The following is a 27,966-nucleotide window of genomic DNA, read 5'->3' as shown; positions in this document are numbered from 1 at the left end:
CTTTGACTAGCTTGTCTCACCAGCTACTAATCTATTTAACAAAGATCAAAGACTGGCAGATGCCTTGATAGAATCCATTTATCCAGTTAGCATTTCCCAGATAAGCAAGCCTCTCCAAAATATAAAACAGGTACAATCTGAGCTGACAGGACCTAGCAACACCGTTCTTTCCTGCTCTTTAGCTACAAAATTTATTACTGAATCTAAGCAAAAAGAACAGAAATCAAGGTATTTGATGATTCTGAATCATTGGATTCAGGTCATTTTTTTGACTTCAACCCATTTTCATGAGGACCAGGAATTCCTTGCTCCTTTACAGTTCAATACACACCTTAAAACGACTAGAGAAGAGTCTAGCTCAGTGTGTGGCAAGGTGTGCCTGCACAGGACTTAACAAACTACACCAGACATTTGACTGTATTACTAACAGTGTATGTACTCCACAACTTTCTCGTTACGAGCATGTTACAATGTTTGACAGGTGAACTTACAAAGGTTTATGGGGACACAGTCTCATTGTAAGTCAGGAAACTCTGCAGACTAGAGGCAGCTGGAAATGATGCAAGTACGAGCTACATTATTCTGCTAGGTTATGTTGCTGTAAAGAATGAAGAAAACAGTCAGGAATGGTGGTGAACACCTTTAATCCCACTACTGGGGAGACAAAGGCAGGTGGATCTCTTGTGAGTTCCAGGCCAGCCAGGGATACACAGTGAGACCCTGTCTCAAAAACAAAAGACTGGAGAAAACAAGCATGTTTAACAAAATTTAATGTATATTCTTTATGTTTGTTTCTTTGAGACAGGATTTCTCTGTGTAGCTTTGGCTGTCCTGAAACTAGCTCTGTAGACCAGGCTGGCCACGAACTCACAGAGATCCATCCACCTGCCTCTGTTTCCTGAATGTTGGGATTATGGCATGGATCACCACTGTCGTCCTCTTAATGTACATTCTTGCAGTGAAGGAGGCACTGCAGAATTAATTTCTCAACAATATAATCAGCAAATTCTCAATGATTCTTCCTTACTACTTTTCTATTCTACAGACTGAGCTCTGCTTTCACCTCCATCACATTCCCATAGGGTTTTAGCAGGGGATACACCTCCTCTTCTAGGAATCTGTGGACCTGCCAGGGATGAGCAAACACAAAAGAAAATGTTAGTGCTTTCCTCAAACCAGTTCTAGCACTAAGATCTAGCCTGTTAAAGCTTCCTCCACTGAGCATGTGCTGTCCTCAACTGTCTATTGGCTAATCCTCCCAGACAAACATGTCAACACAGCACATTCACAAACACCATCATGCCAGAGGTGGGTTCACCAGTGCCTCTTCAGTTGCTCTGAAGTCTGCTGGGCACTCACACTGCAATATGATTTCTCCATCCTCTGCCCCAGTCCCATCTGACCAGTTTTCAAGGGATTCTTTCTTCCCCTTGTCTGTACTGACCACTGCCTTGGCTCAAAGTCCTCATGATCTTTATTTTTATTTAATCACATGTCTATGTATATATCTGTATGTATATGCAGCAGCCAGTGGAGGCTAAAGAATGAACTGAATCCCCTGGAGCTGGAGTTGGAAAGAATTTGGGCTTTTTGTGACACGAGTCCTTGTGGCCTAAACATGTTGTTCCTTGCAAATAAAAGCAAGGTTCTGATCTTTGAGAAATCAAAACAAACTCTTCATTTCAAACTGCTGGATGATAGTGTTCTGTGATGCTTATGTACTGGCTGCCATGCTGATGATACCACAGTGGGACAGAATTCTGAAATCTTTGGGATGCCAGTGGGGTCCTCTACTTGTTAGTTTTGAGACAGGGTCTCTCTATACTTCTATGCAAGCCCTGGAGCACCTAGAATTTACTATGTAACCCAGGCTAGAATTAAAGGCCCGTGCCACTATGGCCAACCTCTACTATACTTTTCGTCTCTCTAAGTGGCCCTTCTCACATTTCCCCTACTGCCCTGGAGGTCCAGGTCCTACAACCAGCATTATAGAGACAATATTCCAGAAAGTATCCTTGATAGTTACCTGCTGGGGTGCTCGGCCAATGAAAGAAGAGGGGTCCAACAAATGCTCCAACTGTGAGTGGATGGGGCTGAAGTAGGCATCTGCCTGAATGCGCTCTATGAGGTCGTTGTCACCCCCTTCCTGCTTAACCACGGCAGCTGCCTGCTGGGAAAGCACTCTAATTTTCTCATGACAATCCTGGGGAAAAAGTGAGGTGGTGTAAGTTCATCATAACTGGGTAGACCTCACAGTTATCAGACATTTCACAATAGAATCTGTCCCCGCTGAGGTGGCTATTCTAGAGTGACTCCTCCATGACTCCTTCTTTGACCACAGCTTAGAGACATTCTGATGGACACTCCTCCTCCCCAAAACCTTAATTGGTTCTTGCTTTCTCCTCATTTCCAACAGAGAAATTCAGATCTGATGACAACCATTTTTCTGATTCACCTTTTTTTTTGTGGGGGGGGGGGGACAGAGCTCTCAGAGATCCCCCTGCCTCTGCATCCTGAGAGCTGGGATTAAAGGTGTGTGCCACTGTACCTATCTTGATTCCCTGTTAACATACCTGTCGACTGCCCCCAGCTTTGACCATCGCCATGATGATGTTTTCTGTGGCCATGAAAGGCAGCTCTTGCCGAATGCGCCGTTCAATTACCTAGAAGGGCCAAGATAGATGTCTCAATATTATGAAGCCACTGAGTTTACCCAGCAACTCAGGAAAATGCACAGTAGGGCTATGAGCTGCCACTGCTACTGTTGACAGAGATGGGTGATTCAATGCTATATTAAGGACAGTGTTTCTCGGTTTTCTTACAAATCCAGATTTCCTCCCTCCCTTTCTTTAAAAAAAAAAAAAAAAACAAGTCTTTAAGGAAGCTTTCAGAAACAGCTTCATTGAATAACCCTTAAAATTACCAATTTAAGCCAGGCAGTGTTGGCACATGCCTTTAGTCACAGTACTTGGGAGACAGAGGCAGGCGGATCTCTGTTTGAGGACAGCCTGGTCTACAGATTAAGTTCCAGGACAGCCAGGGCTACATAGACAAACGCCGTCTTAAAACAAAACAACCCCCCCCACACACACACAACTACCAATCAGCTGGCAAGCTTAAAAATGCTGCTTGTTCCTGCCCAGCAACTGGGTTTAGTTCTCAACAGTGACATGGCTGCTCACAATCACCTGTAACTATAGCTCCAAGGGATGTCAGCTTCTTCTGGTTCTTCATGGGTACTACACATACATGATACATACACATATAAGAACATTCACACACACCATTTACCCTCCCTCCATTTGTTAAGTTTCATTGCCCCACTTCAATGAGTACTTGATGGAGAAAACTCCATCTGGTTCAGGCACCAAATGGCCAGGTGTGGTGTTGCTTGCCTTTAATCCCAGCATTCCAGGAGGCAAAGTCAGGACTCTCTATTTGAGTTTGGGGCCAACCTAGTCTATGTAGTGAGCCCCAGATCAGCAAGGGCTACATAGAGAGATCCTGACTCAAACAATAAAAGCCAACCAACCAACCAGCCAACCAACCAACCACAACAAAAAACCCATTCACAAAATAAAACAACTGGTGCCACTTTCTCTGCCTGGCTACCTGAGTTGCTCATAAGTCAAAACAATTCAGGGTTTTTCTCTGTCTATATGAACATCTATGAATTACACAGATCTGGTTACTTATGCTGTTTTGGACTCAAGAATGAGGTCTGGTAGAAGAGCTCCCCCTGAGCCAGCCTATAGCACCCCAATATACTAACTCTAGAACACTCCCCTTCCCATATCCAGAGGCCTCTTACTTTGGGGTACACCACCAATCCTTCAGAAATGTTCTGCAGGGTATTTACTATAGTATCTGCAGTGAGAAATGCTTCAGCCAAACAGATCCGTCTACGAAACAAATGCATTCAGTTAATCAAATGTCAGAGACACACAAAGTATGTCCCAAGAAGCTGCCCTATTGGCTTCTCATGCCTTATGTACTTTGGGCAGTTTCCTTCAGTCTCATGATGTCGTTCAGTCCAATGTCCTCATAACCCCCTTATCTCCACTTCTGGTCCATACTACCTGCCCGAGCAGCAGACCTTATACCTAAGGCTCCACTTCAAACTCCAGCAGGAACCTGGCCATTCTCTCACTGTCTCTTGTTTGCTACTACTAACCTGCTCTCCCCTGAGGTGGGTCCTGTCTCAGTAGATGTCACCAAGTTCTCCAGTTAGCATCTAGGCTGCCAGTTGGCTGACTGTACTCACACCAGTCTTGTCCATTTACACGGTCTATGTTGTTCAGTGCTGCCTGCACACAGGACTCCCTAAATGATGCTGGGGAATTTCTGCAGGTCATCTGAATTAGGTTTTACTATCTACCACAGTCTTCTGTATCTGGCAGTTTTGCAACCATGGCTTTTGTTACCCACAGGTCAATAAAGTTTGGAAAAATAAACTACTTTGGCAGTCAGTTATTTTATTCCCCAAATAACAAAGTGACAGAAATTAAGAAACAAAGTGACAGAAATTATTCACCCATCATGTATCATGTGCAACCTGCAGATTATTTAGTGTATACAGGATATAGGATATAGTTTAGCAGTTAGTGCTTATTGCTCTTACAAGAGCCTGGGTTCAGTTCCCAGCACCCATATGGCCAGCTTCCAACCATATGTAACTCGGGCTCCAGGAATTTCAATACCCTCTTCTGACCTGTGGGTACCAGGCATGCATGGTGCACAGGCAAACATACACATGTAGGCAAAATACTTGTACACATAAAATAACCTAAATTTACAAAATATGAAACAGACAGGAGGACATGAACAAACAGGTTTTCATACCAAAAGCTAGACTCCTTTTGGAGCCTTTAGATTCTCTGTAGACTAGCTGCTACCTGTGTGCATACCTTAGCCAAAAGAGCTCCATGCACTGCCAACTAGGTAACTCTGTATAACCTCTTGCCTATATCTTTGTGTAGCTCCTAATCATCCTTTAAGGGCCTATGTCTCGTTTCCTGAGACAGGGTCACTAGGCCTGAGTGGATGCTGACTCTAATGCTCTTGCCTCCAACTCTGTCCCCACAGAAAGCTGGAATTACATGTGTGTGTCACCGTGTCTGGCTTTTAGGAGGCACTGGAGATGGAACTTTGGGCTTTGTGCATACTACTCAAGCATTCAACTAACTAAGCTACTCTTTCCTAAATTGTAAACAGTCACTCTTCAATCCCTACACTAGGGGCATATCACCAAGGACATTGCTCCAATCAAAGCTTCTTGAGAATAAAGAAGAAAGTGGACATGTTCAAATATGTCTTTTTGCTTCCTTCCTTCCTTTAGTCCTCCTCCCATTGCGCTCCATGTGTTGTCCCCATTACTGACCGGTTGGCACTATCATCCAGTGTTCGTTCAAACCACTGCACAGAAGCTGTCTGAAGTGGGTCCATGATGAGGCCCATCAGGTGACGGGCCAGGCTGCAGCAACGTTCGGAGCGCATGGGGTTCCGCTTGTATGGCATTGCACTCGAGCCTGCCCACAGAAGAGGAAGAGGACAGGATGCAAAGATAGAACGGCATCTCAGGACAGCAAGTGCATGAGCTAGATGTATGCTGAAAGCCATGGGGATGTCTACCTGCTTCTTCAGCAGCCTCTACTTTACACTCACCAATCTGCTGCTTCTCAAAAGGTTCCTCCATCTCCTTCAGGTTCGCCAGGAGGCGTATGTCAGTGCAAATCTGTGGAGGCAGACCATGTATCATGCTACCCTTGCTACCCAGGGGACCTGGGGCCAGGTCAGACACACAAAGGTAATAAGCTCTTTTTGGGTTGTTTGTTTTTTCCAGACAGGGTTTCTCTGTATTGCTTTGGAGCCTGTCCTGGAACTAGCTCTGTAGAGCAAGCTGGCCTTGAACTCACAGAGATCGACCTGCCTCTTGGGTGCTGAGACTGAAGGTGTGTATCACCACTGCTGGTCAGGTAACACTCCTGGGCAGGAGATAATCTCTTAGTGTGTGCTGTTGCTGAATTCAAGGTCAGCAGCCCTACCCACCTGGGAGCTCCCAGAGTTTCTACTCAGGCTTTCCTCTGCTCTTGAAAAGCAGAGGTGACTAATGCAAAGAGTGTGGGAGGTGGCTCTATAGTGAAGTGCTTGCCTGGAATGCACAGGGCCTGGAATTACAAGCAGCACAGAACAGCAATAGAAGCATTCTCAATCAAAGAACTGCGTAAGGTATCAGGAAGCTGAGTGTGGCAGTGTGTCTTCACTTCAGCAAGCAGGTCAAGTTTGAGGTTAGCCTGGGTCACACAGCAAGACCCTGACTTATGAGAGCAAAAAAGAAAGAGACATAGATAGATCATGGAAAGACAATATGGTTATCATTTCTTTCTCATTAAGACAGGGTCTTTTTCAACTTCTTATGTAGCCAAAGAGGACCCTGAGCCAATTCTGCCTCTCCCTCTGAAGTAATGGAATTACAGGCACATGTGACTATACCTGGCTGGGGAATTTCAGTGTTAACATCTCCTTCGATAGATGAATATGTTGTAGATGTAGGAATAACTTCTTTCCCTTTGGCACACCTCACTTAAAGTCTTTCCTCATAGGTCCAAGATTATCATGACTAATGTACCGAGACTAACTGAAAGCCCAGGACTGCTTTGGTCTGTCCAAGGATTCCTTTAAAGTTCCCACCGCCCAACCTATAAGCTGTTACCTTACCTTGTGCACAGATGCCCCTAAGCTGGCCAGCACAGAAAGCACTTCAATGTCCACTTTTCGTGTATAGGTCTGTCCAGTGATGATGAAAGCTCTAGAAATAAACACAAAAGAGATCTCTGTTGAAATACGTGACTGTCACTGTGTGGTGGTGGTGTGCACACCTTTAACCCCAGCACTTGAAAGGTAGAGGTAGGCAGATCTCATATCTCTTTGAGTTTGAGGCCAACCTGGTCAACAGAGCTAGTTCCAGAGCAATAACAGAGCTAGTTCCAAGGTAGCCAAAGCTACAAAAAGAAACCCTGTCTTGAACAACAACAAAAAAAGTAACCCTCAGTTGGGTGTGGTTGTGCATGCCTTTAGTCCCAGCACCATAAAGGCAAAGGCAGTAGGCACATCTATGTTTGAGGCCAGCCTGGTCTACATAGCAAGCAACAGGACATCCAAGACTACACAGAGAAACCTTATCCCAATAAATGAATGAATGAATGAATGAATGAATGAATGAATGAATGGTGACTATGATACATACAAACCAAAAATGATCCTAAGTGATGGCTTGGCTTCCTGGTATGTTCAGTTATGCTGACAACTGTTTCCTGAATGAAATTGTTTCCCTATTTACTAATCCCCAGCAAAGTGCTCTGATCTGAGGAGGAGGCAGAACCTACTATGCTCATGTCCTCTGCAGCTTCAGGAGATACCAAGGAAAAGGAATCATGGAAAAGCCTGGTGGAGGCTCAACATAGGTGGTTGGAGTTATACTAACTCACTGAGGGGTCCCAGGAAAGAAACAAAACCAGTGCACTTCCAGACATGGCAACTGACAACTGTAATTCTTGAACATGAGATGCTGAGGTTGGAAGACTTTGGTGAATTCAAGTTCAAACAAATAAACAGAAGAGTACAAGCAAACCCAAACAGAACAGCAATAGGCATAAAGCTACTGTAGGGAAACCACGGGGCTGGAGAGATGGCTCATCAGTTAAGAGCATTTCTTGCTTTCCTTTTCTTTTTAGTTTTTTGAGACAGGATCTTAGTATGTAGCCACGGTTGTCCTGGAACTCAGAGAACTGCCTGCTTCTGCCTCCCGAGTACTAGGATTAAAGGTGTGTGCCACCATGCCCAGCTTCATTTGTTGTTCTTGAAGAGGATACATGGCAGTTCACAACTGTCTGAAATGCCAAGTTCTAGGGGCCCTGAAACTCTCTTCTAGCTTCCATGGGCACCTCATACACATAATATACAGACATACACACAGACAAAGCACCCATACCCATAAAACAAACAAACAAACAAACAAACAAGGGACTAGAGAGAGATATCTTGGCAGTAAATTCGCTGGTTGCACTTACAGAGGATCTGGACTCAATTCTCAGCACATCTGTAACTCCAGTTCTAGGGGATCCAAAGCCCTCTTCTCACATACTTGCAAGTAAAACACACACACACACACACACACACACACACACACACACACACACACAAAGAGGAGGAAAAGAAACAGTTGAATCTAGAGGCCCATCATTAACAGGCCAGCATTTTCCCCAGGTATATACCTCTTAAACCCTGCCTTTTCCGTCACCATCTTGTCCAGCTGTTCCACCTTTAAAAAAGACAAGACACATCCTATTAGAAATGCAGGTGTTCAAAAGCAGGGCGGTGGTGTCACGTGCCTTTAATCCCAGCACTTAGGCAGAAGCAAGCAGATCTGAGTTCGAGGTCTGCCTGGTCTACAGAAAGAGTTCCAGAACAGCCAGGGCTGCATAGAGAAACCCTGTCTTGAAAAACCAAAAATAATAGAGCACTGGCTCCTCTTCCAGAGGATCCAGATTAAATTCCAAGCACCCACACACATGGCAGCTCACAACTGTCTGTAACTCCAGTTCTAGGGAATCCAACACCCTTACACCAATGCACATAAAATAAAATTAATTAAAAAAAAAAAAAAAAAGAGTGCCGGGTGGTGTCGACACATGTGTTTAATCCCAGTACTCTGGAGGCAGAAGCAGGTGGATCTCTGTGAGTTTGAGCCCAGCATCGTCTACAGAGCGAGTCTGAGAACAGTTTCCAAAGCTACACAGAGAAACCCTGTCTTGGGAAAATTAAAAAAAAAAAAAAAATGAATGCAGGTGTACAATCTGGGTATACTTCAATTGGTCATCCTGCCAGATCTTGAACCTCTTCCAACACATTCTAGATCAATCCTATCAAGCCTTGTCTTGTGGCTGGTACTACTGAGGTGAGCTGTCCCTTAGGTCACTTTCAGACTATCTTATTTTGGGTACCACATACATTAAGAGATGAATGCTGTGTGGGCATCTATTTTATTATATTCAAATGTTTTTTATTTTGTGTGTGTATGAACACACACTCACATGACATAAGTATGGAATCAGAACAGCTTGCAGGAGCTGGTTCTCTCTTTCCATCATGTGGGTCCTGGAATTGACTCAAGTATCCATTTTGCTGGTCCCTCAGAATACCTTCTGGTGATCTCCCTCGAAGAGCTGCAAGAAGCTGGCCTGAGTGCCGGTGGTGCCCTTCACACCTCGGAAGCGGAGCTCATCACGGACACGCTTCAAATTCTGGAGGTCCACACAGAGATCTTGAATCCAAAGACAGCAGCGTTTTCCAACAGTGGTCAGCTGAGCAGGCCTGAAAAGAGTACAGAGAACACAGAGGTCCCACGTCGAGGCCTACCTGCACCTAAGAGCCACCATTACCAGCTAGAAAGGAAATAATGTAACAACTGGATAATCTAGTAAAGATAATACCTAAAATCCAAAGCAAAGAGGGATGAAGGGGCATCATTGCCACTACAAACTAAATAAAAAGGGGTGCTAGCATAGTGCTTTACCAAGAATCTTTTTAATACATCCATAATCCCAGCACTGGGGAAGCTAAGGATGGCAGGTTTGAAGCCAGCATGTATTTATTACTCAAGGAAACACTATCTTTAAACAAAACAGAACCATGGGCTGGTAAGATGGCTCAATGGGTAAAGGTGCCAGCTGTCAAGTCTGACAGCATGGAACCCACATGGTAGGAGGAGAAAATCAAGATCCTTCACTGTCCTCTTAACCTCTACCCATAGGCCCCAATATACATTAAGAGACTATGCATTTTTGCCAGGTGGTGATGACACATGCCTTTGATCCCAACACTCAGGAGGCAGATCTCAGAGTTTGAAGCCACGCTGGTTTACAGAGCTAATTCCAGGACAGTCAGGGCTACACAGAGAAACCCTGTCTTGAAAAACATTTTTGTTTTCTTTTCATTCAAGGTCCCAGGGATGGCATCCAGAGCCTCATACATCTTAACAGATATGATTACTGACTTACATCTGCAGCCCCTAGACGTATTTGAATCAAAAGCCAGGGACAATGTATGTTTTGTTGATGACTATATTCCAAGAGGTTGACAAGAAATGCTTGAGACAGCCAGCCACATATCTAGTTATATCACTGTATAAAGGATACACCAGGTCATCCTAAACAAGACTTGCTGACTCCCACTCAGATTGATCTGTGTGGACATGTGGACATGTCCATGGCAACACTATTCATGATAGCTGTAAAATGCTCACAATTGATAAAGGGGCCAACAAAATAAGGCATATCTATGGAATGGGATGCTGCCTAGCCATAAGAAGAAATGATGCACCATGAATATTAGATACACTTTACATGAAAGAAGTCATCCACACAAGGTCATGTACTATACATGATTCTATTTTAGATGAAGTCTAAGGTAAGCAAATCTACAGACAAAAATCAGCATTGTGCTTGCCAGGATGGGGAGGGTGGCAGAAGTGATCACTGATGGAGATATTATGAAATTAAGGTGCTAATTATCATACACTATAAATATACTAAAAATAGTTTAGCATCCCAAAGATAACACAGGTTTTTAGGGCTGTATTTAGTAACCATAAAAGTGCATACATATGCTAAAAGTCAGTTACAAGCCTGGTGTTGGGCACACAACTTTTAATCTCATTATTCATCACTGGGAGGAGGCAAGCAGAGCTCTTCAAGTTTGAGGTTAGCCTGGTCTACACAGGAATTTCAAGCTAGCCAGAGCTACACAGTGAGACCTATCACAAACAAAACAAAACAAGGAAAACAGAAACTAGGGGGCTTGGAGTGTAGCTAGCTCTAGGATAGAGCTCTTGTTAACACACAGTCCAAAATGGGAAACTTTTTAATTATTATCACTTAAACCAAGTAGCCAAATTTAACAAAGTTCTTTTCTTCTTTCTTCTTTCTTCCTTCTTTTCTTTTTCAGAAAAGATCTTTGTATCCTTGACTGGCCTTGAACCTGTACATAGACCCGGTTGGACTTGAACTCACAGAGATCTACATACTCTGCCTCCCAGTGCTAGGATTAAAGGAGTGCATTACTAAACCTGCTTTTTGTGTTATTTAAGTCTCTTTTTTTTTCCCATAACATAAACCTAAGCATACTTCCACACTGTCTTTTTTCCTTTGGTTTTTTTGAGACAGGTTTTCTCTGTATAACCCTGGCTATCTTAGAACTCACTCTGTAGACCAGGCTGGCCTCAAACTCAGAAATCCACCTGTCTCTGCCTCCTGACTGGATATTACTCAAATCTCTGTGCATACCATACTTTATTATTTATTCTCATCAGTCCTGTCATTTAGACTGTTTCCAGCAATATAATAAATGACATCCTGACATAATGCTTTTCCCGAGTCTGGATTCCTAACCTGGACTAGATTCTTAAAGAAAGAATGAAAGGAGTGTGAGGGCTGGAGAGATGGCTCAGTGGTTAAAGCATTGGCTGCTCTTCCAGAGGACCTGGGCTCCATTCCACACAATGGTTCATAACCATCTATAATTCTATCATGAGGGGATCTGATGCCTTTTCTGGTCTCTCTGGGCATCAGACATGCAAGTAGTGTAGAAACATGCAAACATGCAGGCGAAACATGCATATACATTAAAAAAAAAGATGAAAAGAAAAAAGCATGAATGAATCTTTGTTCTTGATAAATATAAACAAATTGCTAATTCTTGGACCAGTGAGATAGCTCAGTTGGTAATGCCCAGTCTGATGACCTGAGTTCAATCCCTGAACTACGTCATAGAAGATAAGAATGGACTCTTACAAGCTGTCCTCTCACCCCACATTTGCACTGTCATGGATGCACACAGAGAGAAAGATAGGGAGAGAGGGAGGGAGGGGCAGAGGGAGGGAGGGAGGTAGATGTGATTACTACAAAGTTATCTTTTTCATTGTTGAGATGTGGGTCTAACTATGTTGTCCGGTCTAGCCCAGAACTCATGGGCTCAAGCTATTCTTCTACCTCAGGCCATCCAGGAGCTGGGACTACACTTGTATGTCTCCATGCATGGCTTCAGTGTAGCTTAATTATTCTTTCTTGCCATGCTGGATGTTGAACTCTTAAGCATGCCAGACAATCACATTCCCACCAAGCAACAGCCCCAGTCCCCAGAAAAGGTTCTAATCAAGGCTTTGGGCACATTTCCAACCAGTGTCCCAAGATATCTGCTTATGCCCTGAGATTCTGACCTCAACATGCACATAGTAAGTTCAATTCCCCAGCAGTCATCTTATCACTTACTGAAAATGTGTGAAACCTAAGGTGGGCAGATCAGCGCGTTCCTTAGCAAAATCAGCAAGCCTCGAGATCACTCTAGCAAGCTATAAGAAAGACCGTGTAGGGGGAAGAGGGTGAATTCAACTGAGTTCTTTATGTAACTTCAGCTACATGTTCACAAAATTTAACATGAAATTGTATCTTGAGCTCAGCACTGGTGTCATTTCACCTTTGTATCTTTAAGTGCCATGGACAAGGATCATAGGAACCAACATTTGAAAACTGAGTCGACTCCCTAACATGGCACAAACTATTTTAAGACCATTGCAAAATACCAGGACCAAGTCATGGCCTGAACGAAATACTCCAGCAACTTGTCTTTGGTTGCACCTGCTATGCTTTAAAAGCAGTAGCTCACACTCTTCCGGGCTAGCCTTCAATTCTGAAACCCACCCACCTCTCTTCCCCACTGTACCTTATGTTGTAACCCAAGAGGAGACAACTAACTCCACAGATGACATAAAAAGTCCCTGACTTGAGAACATTAGCTTTAGGTATCAACACTAAATGGATTTACTTATAATTTCAGACCACTCCTATTATGAGGCACCTAAAGTGGTAGGAAACGTCTGTCAACATCTTACCTTTGGCAAAAGCAGGTCAAATGCATTTCTCAGAATAATCAGGTCCTGAAAGGAAAATTCAATGATTTTTACATTAAACAGTGTCAGGCTGGGCTGGGTATATAATGTAGCTCAGTGGACAGAATATTCATTCACCCAGCATGCACAAGGCCATGAGTTCCATTCCCAGCACCATTAACTTGGGATGGTGTCAAACACCTGTAATCTCAGCACTTGGGAAATAGAGGAAGGTGGATCATAAACTCAAGGTCATCCTTGTCCACAGCAAGCTCAAGCTAAAGATTAGCATTAGCTACAGGAGATGCTATTGTGGAGTGGGGAGGAATTTACAGAGCAGTACAACTACTGGATTACTGGGATCCATAAGGAACAAAACCTTTACTGTAAGTCCATGGGCTTTTATCTTCTTAGATGGCACATTTCATTAGTATTCTCCTACTTTTTCACACATTTTTATTTATTTGAGACAAGGTCTATATATCCCTGGTTGTCACAGAACTCACTATGCAGACTGGCTGGCCTTGTACTCATAGAGATCCCCTGCCTCTGCCTCGCTTCTACAGTGTTGGGATTACAGGTTGAAGCCACTTTGCCCTGTTCATCTATCCTTGTTAGCACAGGAAGGCATGATCTAGAACATCAAGGTTTAAGAAATTTCGATATTTTTCCCCAGCTCCGAGGAAAGAATCTAGTGTCTCATAAATACTAGACAAGTAACCTACCACTGAGCTACATGCACAAGCCTTCAAGCTGCTCTTGTGAGAGGTAAGAGAAAGTACTTTGGGTAACTCTAAAACATATCCCTATGTCACAAAAGTCATAGAGATACAGAATCACTGGGAACTTGTGAAAAAAGATTTTCTGAGCAAGAGGTGCTTGCCGCCAAGCCTGACAACCTGAGCTGCATCCTAAGGGCCTACAAGCTGGAAAGGGAGCGCCAACTTCCACAAGTTGTCCTCTGACCTCCAAGCTCATAACATGGCTGTCTATTCACCCCCTACCAATAAGTAAATATATGTAATTAGAATATTTTCCAGCTGGTTGGTGGTGGCCCATGCACACTTTTAATCCCAGTGCTCAAGAGGCAGAGGCAGGCAGATCTTTGTGAGTTCGAGACCAGCCTGGTATACAAGAGCTAGTTACAGGACAACATCCAAAGCCACAGAGAAACCCTGTCTTGAAAAACCAAAAATAAATAAATAAATAAATAATTTCTGGCTGGGTGGTGGTGCCACACAACTTTAATCCCAGCACTTGGGAGGCAGAGGCAGGTGAATCTTTGTGACTTTGAGACTAGGCTGGTCTATACCTCAGAGCTAGTTGCAGGATAGGCCCTTGGAAAGTTTGGAAAATTAAAAACACACAAATACATTATAAAGGCTGAATCCCAAGGACAAACAGAAGAGACTCATACTGTATTGTCTCCAACATAACAGGAGGTAGCACCAAGGTGAATGATGCCTGCAGCTTTCGGACAGCAGTGGCCAAACGTGTGCACATGAGCCATCACGTCGTGCCGCAGGCGCTTCTCTTCTTCAGCTGCCATCTGGAAGTCAATGTTGTTCAGATTTGCCTTCATCTCCTGGATCTGTTCATCTGTGATGGGCAAACCCAGGGTCTGTGGAACAGGCAAAACAAAATCCAGTGACCTTTATGTTCAAGTATATAAAATGAACTAACTCTTAAATCAAAACCTGGGGTAACAAATTCAAATGTATGGGTTCTGGAAGGAGGCATGAAGGAATTTTCTAAGAAAACTCCCAAACAGGAAGCAGTAGAGTCCCGATATTGACTGTTAACGCCTGCCTCTATTGTTCTAGTCTCTGGGTTCAAATGTCATCAAGAAAGGCCTTCTCTAACATCCATGTAAAACATCCTATATCAACCAATGCTGTTCCTTTAGCCTGGTTTTATCTAGCACACTGTATGACATTGTCACACATTTAATTAAACCATTCAGCTTTTTTGAAGGCATATTACACGAGAAGAGACCTTTGTTTTATTTATTATTTAATCCTTAGTCAGGATACGTAAGTGTACAAAGTGTGGTGGCTTTCCACTTGACTCAGATGTACTTACAGCAACTCAAAATGAACAATTTCATAATGCTGGGTTTAGTGCAATTCATGCTGTGGTCCAGTGCTTGGGAAGGAGAAGCAGAAGAATTCTGGCTTCATGTCAAACACCGTCACCAAAGGAAACAAGCCTGGCTCAGTGCTAAAACACTTGCAAGGAGAGCCCGAGACTCATGCGGAGGTGGAGAGAACCCATTCCACAAATGCTGGTCAGGTAACCTCCATGTGTGCCCTGCACCCCCACCAATACGGATCCACACTTTTGATGCTGCAAGTCTCTTGTATTCCTCCTAATCTTTCATTTCTCTCTCTTGTTTTATTTTTCCAGACAGGCTTTCTATGTAGTCCTAGCTGTCCCGGAACTCTGTAGACCAGATTAGTCTCAAACGCAGAGACCTGTCTGCCTTTACCTTTAATTCAATAGGATTAAACGACCCACCTCTATTGGGTCATTTCTTATTTTTTTTTAAGATTTATTTTTATTTTATGTTTTACTTGCATGTATAGTATACATAGTATACATCTCACATGTGTATGTGGTGCCTGAGGAGGCCAAAGAAGGCGTCAGACTCTCTGGAACTGAAGTTACAGATGGTTGTGAGCTGCCCTGTGGCTGCTGGGAAATGAACTCAAGTTCTCTGGAAGAGCAGCCAGGGCTCCTACCTGCTGAGCCAGCAGTCTAGCACCTCATCATTTCCCCAACTCAACCAGTTATTGTGGAATGTATGCTATTACTTTTTCTTTTCTTTTTTCTTTCTTTTTTTTTTTTTCTTTTTCTTTTTTTCTTTTTTGAGACAGGGTCTTAGTGCATTCTGGCTGGCCTGGAACTTGGCATGTAGATGAGGTTGGCCTCGAACTCATAGAAATTCACCTCCCCTTACCTCCCAAATGCTGGGATTAAACACATGTGCTGGGGCTGGGGAGATGGTTCAGCAGTTAAGAGCATTTACTGCTCTTGCAGAGGATCTGACTTTGGTTCCCAGCACCTACAAGGCTGCTCAAAACCGCTTGTAATTCCAGCTCCAAGGGACCCTCTGGCCTCCACTGGCACCTGTGCTCACACAAGCACATATCCATGTAAAGACACATAAGTACACATAAAAAAGTAAAATAAAAACAAAGCTTTAATAAAGGTATGGACTACCACAGCTGACTTTTGCTACTAATTCAATGCTCTAACAGATAATCCACACCCACAGCTGTGTATGTTTCGACAATATGTGAACTAGATAACCCTCACACTCCAGTTTCAGCTTCAGGTCACTTACAAACTATGGTGACTCCAACACGGCTTGCACACTACCACCCTCATCCACAGAACGTGGGTATCATGACAAGAGTACAACACAAGGCACACTGCATGTAAGGTCCTACTCTCGATTGTTAGGAAACCAATAGCTTATGTTTCCCCAAGCTTCAGTTCTTCACCTATGAAACAGGTACAAGAAAAATACTTTACCTGATGTGGTTTTTAAAAAAAATTGTTAAGCTATATAAGTAGTCTTTACAAGAAATATGGGGGGCAGGGGGAGGTTCAAGACAGGGGTTCTCTGCATAGCTTGGCTGTCTGGAACTCATTCTGTAGACCAGGCTGGCCTTGAACTCTGAGATCTGCCTGCCCCTGCCTTCTAAGTGCTGGGATTAAAGGCGTTCACTACCATTGTCCACCAAGGAAAAATTGCACCATACAAACTTCCAAAGGCAGAAAGCAGCCAATAGTTCTATTCAACTATGATGCCCATGAACCATAACAATGGCCAGTATGGGGGCTGGAGAGATGGCTCGGCGATTAAGAGCACTGACTGCTCTTCCAGAGGACTTGGGTTCAATTCCTAGCAACCACATGGTGGCTCACAACCATCTGTAATGAGATGTGGTGCCCTCTTCTGGCCTGCAGGCATTCATGCAGAGAGAACAGAATACACATTAAAAAAAAAAAAAAAAAAAAAAAATCTTTTTTAAAAAAGTGACCAACATGACATTATAACCCTAAGAGAGCAATAGTGGTATGAATTTCTTGGTGATCATCAACAGCTCTACAACTGGACTTAACACCTGCTCAAACAAAAGGAAAACCATGCCCAGTTCTGGAAACATAGCCATCTAGAAATCATGGATCTTAGAGAACCTACAACCATTTACTATAAGCCATTTACTAAACCAGCACAATCTGTAAACTACATTTTAAATGTTTGTTTTTATACACACAGGTAAGCGTAGGTTTCAGCCCTCATCAAAAAAAAAAAAAAAAAAAAAAAAAACTTCTCTTAATGGACTGAAACTACTACAGAAAACTACAACCTATCAAAACAGAGTTGTGAAGCCCAATCCCAACTGATACATCTACAGCACAACTGCACATAGAGCTAAGAGATCATGGTGGAAGGGAGGTCCGAAGACTGTAAGAGCTAAAGGAAAAGGGGGTTTGTTGTGAGATTGTGTCTCTTAGAAATGTCAGAGAAGCTGTACTCATGAAGTCACACCAACATGGCAGAGGAAACAAGACCTGAACAAGGATGACACCAATAGCCATGCTAACACGGAAGGGGTGAAGCTCATGAGGCCTTAACCCTAAACAAAGAGGCTGGGCAGTGGTAGCACATGCCTTTAATCATAGCACTTGGGAAGCAGAGGCAAGAGTAAATTCCAGGACAGCCAGGATTACAAAGAGAAACCTTGTCTCAGAGAGGGAGGGGGAGGAAAGAGAGGAAAGAGAGGAGAGAGAGAGCCAGCTCGAAAAACATACATACAAGTATATGTATATTTAGAACATACATACCAGCAAAAACTATTAAAGAAAAAGAGGTCATGCATTTTGGGGAAGGGCAAGGTGTGTGTCAGGGGTTACATGGGAGAGGCTAGAGGAAACAAAGGGAAGGGAGAAATGATGCAATTATATTATCTCAAAAAGTCATTAAAATAAAACGTGTGTGTGTGTGTGTGTGTGTGTGTGTGTGGCCTTTTCACGCGAGTGCAGGTTCCAGTAGGTCTAGAAGAGGATATTGGATCCCTAGAGCTGGTGTTACAGGTGGTTGTGAGCTGCCTGACATGAATGCTGGGAACTCAACCTAGGTCCTCTGAAAGAGCAGCTCAAGCCCTTAACTTTCCAGTCTACAGCTTTTTTTTTTTTTTTTTTTTTTTTTGCCTTAAATGGAGAGAAGAACACACAGTTTATATGTGCTTAAGCACTATTAGACTACTGAAAAGGCTTAAAGCAGTGCAGAGGCCGGAAGGCAGGGCTGGAGAAATGTGATGTTTGGAAGCACAGTGGAGGGGCTGGACTGGGAATGCAGGATGAAGGCTTGTCCTAGCCACTGAGTTCTTGGTACTTACCTGCTAACCTGCTCTTAAACTTGAGAAACATTACAGCTCTCTAAATCACCTCCAGCTTCCTTCACCTCCTCTGGAAAACTTCTTCCCCCATCCATTTTTTAAAAAATACTGGGCTGAGAACAGGCTGTGGTGGTGAATGGCTTATTCCTAGCACTTAGCTGGTGGCAGCAAATGCATCTCTGAGTTTAAGGCCAGCTTGGTCTACACAGCAAATTCCAGGACAACCAAGACTACACAGAGAAACCCTGACTGGTAAAACAAAAAACAAACAAACAAACAAAAAAAAAAAAAAAAAAAAAAAGAGGGGGTGTGTGTAAGAGAAACTATTAATGTGTCTGTGTTGTTGAACCCCTTTAATCTCATACTTGGGAGGCAGAGGCAGGCCCATCTCTGTGAGTTTGAGGCCGGCCACATGCCAGTCATGCTACACAGTATGATGTTATCTCAAAAGACAGACAAGCCAATCCCCTTTCCCAACAACCAAAATCAAACCACCACCAAAACAACCCCACAAACCCAGGAATCCTCTGTAATAAACATCTGCCCAGATCCTCTGTTCTCAGAACAAAACACATACAAAAAAGAGGCAATAGCAGCCCAGAAACAGGTCTCAAAACTGTCACTAAATTCAAAACACTGAGGAAGACAAAGGGGCTAAGGGCTCAGCTCAGGCTCTGGAATGCTTTCAGGTTCAAATCCCAGCTCTGCTGTCAGGAGCTAGGTGGAGTACCTAGGGCAAACCTTGCTTTTATCCCTTACAAGAATAAAAATCCCTACAGACTTGCTTTTATCCCTTACAAGAATAAAAATCAAGGACTACGAGATATGACTCAGAGGATCCAAGTTCAGTTCCCAGGACCCACATGGCAGCTTACAACAGACTGTTAACTAGTTCCCTCTCCTGGCAACCAGGTGTGTGCATGGTGAACATGCACACATGAAGGCAAAACATTTCTACAAAAAATAAAAATAAATACATCTTTTTAAAAAGGTGGGAGAAGCCGTGCAGTAGTGGCGCATGCCTTTAATCTCAGCGCTCCAGAGGCAGAGGTAGGCGGATTTCTGAGAGTTCGAGGCCAGCCTGGTCTACAAGAGCTAGTTCCAGGACAGGCTCCAAAGCCACAGAGAGAAACCCAGTCTCAGAAAAGAAAAAAAGTAGCTAGAGTTTGTTAAGCAGATATATATATATAAAATTTAGTTAGTGTGTGTGTGTCTGTGTGTGTGTGTGTGTGTGTGTGTGTGTGTGTGCGCGCGCGCGTGCGTGCGTGAAGGTCGGAAGACAGCTAGTGGGAGCCACCAGGTTGGGGCCTTCCACCAAGTCGTCCCGGAGCTAGAACTCAGGTCAGCAGCTTTGGCTGCAAGCGCCATTCCCCCCTGAGCCTGCAAGGTTCGAGCATGCCACTCGAGCTGTGCTATGGAAGGAAACTAACTCCCAAAACCCTAAGTCCTCCAAAGGATGTGCAGGTCTCCGGGACTGTTGCCGAGGCAACAGGTGTTCGGGCTGTGACCTCCCTCCCCACACCGGGCACGGACAGTTACCTGCTCAGCCTCCGCTAGCCACAGCCACAGCTGCCGCCACGTCTGGAACTTGTACCTGTCGCTGAACAGGAAGCACATCTCGAGGCTGGCATAGCGGGACGCCAGCGGAGAACGGTAACTTTCAGGACCGCTTTCAGAGTCTCCGACGGCAGCCATTTTCAACACGGGACCGGTCGACACGAGCAGCAGGGCCAAAAGCGGAAGCCTGGGCGCGCGTTGGGCGGGACTTCCTCCCCGGCCCCACTCGTAGGAGAAACGCTGACCTGGGTGGAGAAAGTTTCGTTTATCCCTGCTGCGGGTCGACGCATTTCTCTTGGTTTGTTTGTACGAAGCACGATCAAAGCTTCCTAATTCGATGCCCCGCTCTGTATCTCCTCACTTTTTCCATCTGAGGAACACACATTAGAACTAGCCTTTAACACAGAAGCATTCGTAGGGACGCCCGAAAATACTGCAGTCCCGCAGGAGCTTAGACCATTTAATATAGTTCCTTATGTCGTGGTGACCCCAACCACAGTTGAGAACCACGAACAGGTGACAAAAGCAGATGATGGGATGACAGAGATCCCACCATCTGCTTTGGTCACCTTCACCCAGCTCCACAGATGGCATAGAGCACTTACTTATTAAATAGTTGATAATCGGACAAAAAACCCACCCAGAGAAGCATAGTTCAGCTATAGAAATAGGCATAGTACATTAGATCTGAACACTGCTCCCTCCTCCCCAGCCTCTTTTGTAGCCACCTCCTCAAGCCTTCTTTCCATGGCTCCTTAGTGCCTCCCTTTACCTGACTTCTCCCAGAATACGCTGTCCATCAAACACAACACATACCTGAGCCAAGGTCCTTGAGCAGCAGAAGGCTGGACTGGGGTTCCTGGGAAGCACACTCTGGATTGGTTCAAGGGTATAGCTGCTTTAATGTAGCAGAGTGGCTCGCTGTTTTCTTTCCACACAGATCTTTTGAAGTCAACTATTCTTAGCTTTATAAGTCTTGTTGCTTGCCTGTGCTTCAGCTGCTCTTTTCTTACTTTTTACTCATCGAACTATAGTTCTTGCCTTTAGTTTTCTACTTGGTCCTACTTCCTTCTCTGCCTTGACTATTTTGAGACAGGGTATCAATTCGTAGGCTTAACTGGCCTGGGACTCATGTAGATCAGGCTGGCCTTGAATGCATCATAGAAATCCACCTGTCTCTGACTCCTGAGTTGTGGAAGGCATAAGTTACCATGATCAGCTATGTTCTGCTTTTGTTTTAGTTTTTGGTTTTCCAAGACAAAGTTTCTCTATATAACAGTCTTGACTGTTCTGGAACTCATTCTGTAGACCAAGCTAACCTCAAACTCACATCTGCTTGCCTCTGCTTCCTGGGTTCTGGGATTGAAGGTGTGTACCACCACCATCACACTGTTCATTTTTTTTGTTGTTGTTGTTTTGGGTATTTTTTCCATTTATTTTATATACTTACCAGTTTGCCCTCCCTCCTCTCCATTCACTCCCTTCTACACTCTCTCTCACACACACCTACCCAATTCACTTTTCCTCAGTCTCCATTCAGAAAGGGGCAGGCCATGGGTGTCTACAAAGCATGGCACATCAAGTTGAGGCAGTACCAAACAAACTCCTTCCCCTGCATCAAGGCTGGGAGAGGAAACTCAGCATGGGGAATGGGTTCCCAAAAGCCAGCTCAAGTACCAGGGACAGTTCCTGATCCCACTGCTATGAACCCCACAAACAGACCAAGCTACACAACTGTCACACAAATGTAGAGGGTCTAGGTTGGTTCCATGCAGGCTCCCTGTCTGTTCAGAGTTGGGAGAGATTCCTCGAGCTCAGGTCAGCTGTCTTTGAGGGTCCTGTCATAACCTTGATCCCTCTGGCTCAAACAATCCTTCCTCTCTTCAACAGGACTCCTGGACCTTGGCCCAGTGCTTAGCTGTTTGTTTTTTAAATGTTTTTATTTTTATCAGCACTGGTGGCTTAGTGCATGTATGTCTGTGAAGGTGCCAGAAGCCCCAGAATTGGAGCTATAGACAGTTAGTTATGAGTTGTAATGTTGGTATGGGAATTCAACCAGGATCCTTTGGAAAGAGCAGCCAGTGTTCCTAATCACTGAGAAATCTCTCCAGTCCCCATGTTTTATTTGAGTGTTTTAATGCATGGAATTATTCTGCTAAACATCAAGAGCTGCCTCGGGGTCTGTTTAGTGTGGAGCCCCTGCTTCTTGACTGTCTTCTCCTCACTAACCATTCCCAGCATTTTCATTTTTTTGGCCCTGTCCCTTGGGTGAGTTATTTAATCTTTTGACATTTAGGATTTTCACCTGAAAAATATGGTGGATGTTTCCCAGGGGCACAGTGAGTCGAGAAGACAAGAAGCGATGATGGCTCTCTGCCTGGGAAAATAGGCTCAACCAATTTGTCCTTCTCTTCTGCTTTTCTAGCATTGCTTTGTAACTTCTGTTCCTTCTTCCTAATCTTCCTCAATCTCTAGCTTTTTTTTTTTTTGGACAGGGTTTCTCTGTGTAGCCTTGGCTGTCCTGGAACTCGCTCTGTAGACCAGGCTGCCCTCCAACTCACAGAGACCCGCCCGCACAGAGACCCGCCCGCACAGAGACCCGCCTGCACAGAGCTCCGCCTGCCTCTGCCTCCTGAGTGCTGAGATTAAAGGCCTGCGCCACCACCCTGCAAGCAGCCAGTGTTCTTAGTTGTTGAGCCCTCTCTGCAAGTCAGGGAGTTTTACTCCTTCCATCTTCCTTGTAGCCTAATTCAAAGACCAGGTCTTCCATTTTTTTTCAATTTATTTTTTATCTCATTTGCATTGGTATTTTGTATACATGTATATCTCTGTGAGGGTTTTACATCTTGGAGTTACAGTTGTGAGCTGCCATGTGGGTGCTGGGAATTGAACCCAGGTCCTCAGGAAGAAGAGCCAGTGCTCTTAACTGATGAGCTATCTAATTTTTAAAATTAGAATTCTTTTTATTCTTTCTTTCTTTTTTTTTTTTTTTTTTTTTTTTTTTTTTTTTTTGTTTTTTTGAGACAGGGTTTCTCTGTGTAGCTTTGGAGCCTGTCCTGGAACTAGCTCTGTAGACCAGGCTGGCCTCGAACTCACAGAGATCCACTTGCCTCTGCCTTCCGAGTGCCACCAACGCCTAGCTCTAGATTTATTCATTTTTTAAATGTGTGTTTTGCTTGCATGTATGTATGTGTATCACATGCATGCCTGCTGCCTACAGAGGACAAAATAGGGCACTGTATCCCCTGCAAAAGGAGTTAGAGATAGTTGTGAATCCCCATGTGGGTGTAAGGAATTGAACCTTTGCAAGAGCAGCAAGTGCTCCTAACCCTTGAGCCATTTCTGATCCCATTTTTATTCCTGCTTTTCATTGAGACTGGGACTCATGTAGCCTAGTCTGACCTCAAACTCGTGTAGCCAACCTCTATTCTCCTGTCCCCACTTCCCCACTGCCTTTGTGTATGCTAGGTAAGTACCTACATCTGCAGCTTTGTTTATAACTTTCTCCTCCTTGACTAAACCTCAGTTTAGACCCTGTACATACTAGGCAGGCATCTAATCACTGATCTGAATCTCTGGCTTATATTTTTCCCATTTAAAGTCCTTGTTTTTCAGCCTGGTTCTCATAAAAACAAAGCAACAAAAAACAAAAATACAAACCTTGGGCCAGAGAGATTGCTCAGTGGATGAAAGTGCTTCCCGATAACTAGAGTTCAAGTTCCAGAACCTATGAGGTAAGGAGAACAGTCCTGGAAATCATCTTTTGACTCCCCCAACCCAAATGAACAATGTAACAAAAATGTAAACAAAAACCTTTTTTGTATGTTTGAAATAGGGTTTTACCTTTAGCCCAGGCTAGCCTCAAGCTCTGGTGGATCCTTCTGCCTTTCAGACTCAGGCAGGTCTTTTTCTGTAGTGGGATTACAAGTTGGATGATCATCACGTTTTGTTTTCTTGTTCTAACATCCATCTCCTCTATACAAAGAGGATTTGCAATTCAACAGTGAGATGTAATTAGGCTGGAGTGTGGAGAGAATAGGGGCAGGGGTACATGGAAGCCATTATGAAAATCTTAGAAATAAGGATAGCAGAGGTGTGATTTAATCTAATAGGATGTCACTAAAGGTTGGAACATGACTTCATCATATTTGTACTGTGAAATATATCCTATTGCATATAAACTAGAAGGGTAGAGGGGACTGAATATGAGAAATCAGTTGGGCTAATGCAGTGGTAAAACCAAGTGTTTGGGGCTAGCCTGGGCTACATAAGGCATTTCAGACTAGTCTGGCTGCAGAATGAGGTCCTGTCTTAAAAAAACAAACAAACAAAACAACAACAACAAAAACCAAGAGAGGGAGATATTCTTGCTGTGTTGGCCAAGCTAGTGTCTATCTCCTTGGCTCAAGGAATCCTCCTTCCTGAACCTTCTGAGTGCAGTGGCAAAATGAATGGATTGAGAAACTCAGGAAGTTGAGCAGTATCCAGGTCTTATGGCAGGGAGTTAAGGGTACATTTATAGGTTACATATCTGCCCCCCTTTCCCACCAGAAACTGCTTGAATGTCAGGAAAAGAGGAGCAGTGGAGCTCATGAACATTAAACAACATGCTCCTGACATAATGGAATGTAACTTCTGCAAAGGACATCAAAGAACAGGAGCTAGGTGGACAGGAAGCCATGTCATGGTGAAAGATGCACTTCTGGGGTCCTGGGAGAAAGTTCCCAGTGTACAGCTGGGAGGTGAGGCAGGAGGGAGGTGTGGCCTTAAACAGGATAGATTTTCTTTAAGAACATGTGAGAAAGGGATTCTCATATAGTTTAGGCTTGCTCAAACTTGTTATATAGTCAAAAAAGACCTTTCTCCACTTCCTAAGAGCTGGAATTACAACCTGCCCATTCATCCTGCTCTTTGAAATTTAAAGCCTCTGGCAATGAAGGTTTTCATAGTTTTGTTTTGTTTGTTTTCTGATCCCTATTTGTCAAACTAAAACCTAAACAAGATGAGGGAGGGCTTGGGATAGGCAGGCTCTCAAGATGTGCAGTTCATCCCACATGTCCCAGTGTTTATACACATTTCCTTCTGTTTTGAAAGTTGGGATTCAAGTCAGAATCTAATACACTCTATCACTGAGCTACATCCACAGTTTCTTCCAGGCTAACTTTGAACTTTCAGTCCTGCTTGAGATAAAGGTGTGAGCCACAATACTTGGCCAATGTTTACAACCTTAGGAAGAACAAACTGGATGGTATATAAGAGGACTCCAAGTGTTTCTAAGCACAGGTCCTTCCATGCAACTTTCTTGTGATGCTTGGTTTTGAACTCTGCCTTGCACATACAAAGCATGGGCTTTACTGCTGGGTGGAACCCACCCCACTCAAATGCTCAAATGACTTCTGACCACCATGTGTGTTGCTCGTGTGAATTTCACCAACAGCAGAGGTGAGTGTCCATTAAATGGGTGCACGTATGTAGCATGCTCAGAACAGTGCACAACTTCACTGGGCTTCATGAAATGCCATCAGCCACTATCTGCTAACTACACTGTGTCAAGCATGGTGTTTCTGAAGAGTCTGCTACTGTCTGTGAGAGAGCTCAGTCACCTTTCTAGCCGCTAACAGCAGCAGAAAGGCATTTTCTCTCCTCTTCTACCCCCGTGTTCAGGCAAACAAGATAACAAGATACCAGGCAATAGCAAAAGATGTCCTCAGTGCACCATGCCAGGTGACACCAGCACCATGATAGGCAGCAAACAGCAGAAACAGACTGAACAGACTAGTTTAGAAGAAGGCTCACACTCAAATGTAGAACTTCTGGCATGCTTTTGTGTGGAGCAGAAGGGGATGGGAGGGAAAAGATGGTGGGGGGGTATTGAAGGAGCCAGCAGATTAAACAGAATAAAGTCAGAAACCACAACAGTAAATGCTTAGCAGCCAAACACATTTATTAGTCTTTTTTTCTTTTTTTTTTCCAGGAACTCAAAAATATTTTGTAGTTATAATGTAAGCAACTGAGTTGCACATAATACAATCATATCTTTCCAAAATAAAATAAAAACTAAACAAAATAAGCTGTTTAAAAGCCCCCCCCAAAAAACCCTTCAGAAAACTTTTCTATATGCATTACATAATCTCTCAGTTTTAATGAAATGACTACGACTTTATTCCTTATTACTCAACCTGTCACAACCCGGTAAAACACCACCCTTCAGTTTGTTTTTGATACATACATATACATACATATATATATATGTATATATATATTTGTTTTTGATATATATACATATACACATACATATATATATATATATACATACATACATACATACATACACATACTTTGAAATCCAGCATGAGAAATACAGTACCTGCTATGGCAAAAGATACACATAAAATGCAACTTTTCAGCTTATTTGTACATTAGTAGAGTTTAACTTTTTTTTGTTGTTTTTTTGTTTTTAAGTGAACCAGTGATTTTAAGTACCACTATACTAAAAAAGTAAAATAAAATATAGAAAGGGGGCCGGCCTGCCGTGCAAGTAAACCACCAAAGTGCCTAGTTTCTGTGTCCACGTTAAACCAGTAAGATGAGCAACTTTACCATATGGGAGTCTGACTGAACCTCTAGGTTAAAAAAGACAATGCCACATCCTTTCTCCCCTCAAACATCTGTAAAATTTATCACCTGAATTTTCTATTGCCCATCAGAAGAGAGAAAAGAAAGTCACCAAAACAATATTGTAAAAGCAATTTCAAGTATAAGAAAACAAAACACTTATAGGTAACTTGCAGAGAGCATCAACACGTGCAGCGATTTAGTCCATTTGATAGGTTGTTTCTGCTGAGTGTTTCAGAGAGGACTTTTGCGGTACCTTCTGTTTGTGTGCAAAGTTGGAAAGCTGCCTTTTAAAACTTCAGCCTCCTTCTGGTGCCTTTCTCTGAACCTTTTTGATTAAAGGGGCAAAGAGGGCCACTGAGAACAGAGAGGAGGAAGTGAACAGGGTGCCACAATGAGTTAAATAGGATCTCTCTCCTCCTCTGCCACATCCCCAGGTCCTCTCACCTCTGGTTCAGCCTCAGTGACCTCTTGCTGAAAGGTCTCCCACTCAATGTTTCCTGATTTGGTAGAATGAATTTCACTATGTAAACATAGCCCCCTAGGATATCAGAACCCAAAGCAGCATTTATATCTCCATCAAAAGGGAGAAAGATAAAACAGTCCAGAAACCTCTCCTTAGGTTGCTTTTGTTGTTGGTTTTGGTTGCGCAGAACAGGGCTGGGGTAGATGCAGAATGAGAAGTTGTAAGCAGATGGTGGGGAGTTAGGGAGCAGGCATGGGTGAGTGGTTGGATCTGCTTTATTTTCCCTCCCAGAAGAGTTGTTTGTTGTTGTTGTTTTTTTTTTTTAACCTGTTAAAAATGTTCCTGCACTTTAAGTCGTGCTGAAATTAAGGCCAAGGGTGCAGAATCTTGTGCACATATCTGTGAGCACACTAGAGGTGCCTGCACCATTTTGATGTCTTGTGTTGAAACCACTTTGGTCACTGGTGTGTGCAAAGGGTAGAGTAAGGGGACATCCCAGGAAAGAGGTGCAGACATCAGCTAAGCCCTTTGGGAACATCAGAGAGGAAAACAAGGGCAGGCAGAAACCTAGTAATGAGAGGAAGCACACTGACAGGCAAGGGCCTCCAGACAAACTACAGAAGTAAAATCCAAGTGAATAGTGCCAGTCAGAAGATGGGCAGGGGACGACCATGCACTTTCATCAAGATTCTTCCCTTACAGGAAGTCGTCATTGAACAAGATCAGGGAGAGCACTTAAAGAGCTGGACAGGCAGGGTTTGAGTTAAAGTGGGACAAAAGAGGGAGTCTTTTAACCTTGTCTCATGGGAGTCCAAGACTAGGAGGGCAGCAGCTGTCAATGGCCCACAAGAGCATGTGCCAACATGTTTCCTCTAAGAATGTCAGCTTTAAGAGGTGTGGAGGAAGCTCTGAGGATGCACAGGGTTATTTGCATGCCTCCTCAGCTGTCTTTCTAAGTAAGAAATACATTTCCA

At 43.7% G+C, this 27,966-nt stretch overlaps 1 protein-coding gene across 1 annotated transcript; it reads right to left on the bottom strand.

The window, feature by feature from the left end:
- Positions 1-664: 664 nt before the first annotated feature.
- Positions 665-20,049, bottom strand: Adsl (adenylosuccinate lyase). The gene is made up of 13 exons (XM_051189434.1): positions 19,894-20,049; positions 14,361-14,564; positions 12,947-12,991; positions 12,327-12,406; positions 9,201-9,372; positions 8,274-8,320; positions 6,718-6,808; positions 5,665-5,734; positions 5,381-5,528; positions 3,812-3,902; positions 2,574-2,663; positions 2,027-2,203; positions 665-1,126 (listed from the first exon to the last, which is right to left on the bottom strand). The coding sequence occupies exons 1-13, from the start codon at positions 20,047-20,049 to the stop codon at positions 1,040-1,042; spliced, it is 1,458 nt and encodes a 485-aa protein (XP_051045391.1). The 3' UTR covers positions 665-1,039.
- Between the last annotated feature and the right edge of the window lie 7,917 nt (positions 20,050-27,966).

Source organism: Phodopus roborovskii, unplaced genomic scaffold, assembly GCF_943737965.1.
Source record: "Phodopus roborovskii unplaced genomic scaffold, PHOROB, whole genome shotgun sequence".
NCBI classification, from domain to species: Eukaryota; Metazoa; Chordata; class Mammalia; order Rodentia; family Cricetidae; genus Phodopus; species Phodopus roborovskii.
This window is presented reverse-complemented; position numbering and strand designations above follow the sequence as displayed.

What these genes read in the sequence shown, in the direction of transcription:
- Adsl (XM_051189434.1), bottom strand. Translation starts at nt 20,049, where the DNA reads ATGGCTGCCGTCGGAGACTCTGAAAGCGGTCCTGAAAGTTACCGTTCT. An exon ending in GTTATGTTGGAGACAATACA is followed by an intron (nt 12,992 to 14,360) that starts GTATGAGTCTCT and finishes TTTTCCTTTCAG; the next exon opens with GACCTGATTATTCTGAGAAA. An exon ending in TCGAGGGAGATCACCAGAAG is followed by an intron (nt 8,321 to 9,200) that starts GTATTCTGAGGG and finishes TCTTTTTTAAAG; the next exon opens with GTGGAACAGCTGGACAAGAT.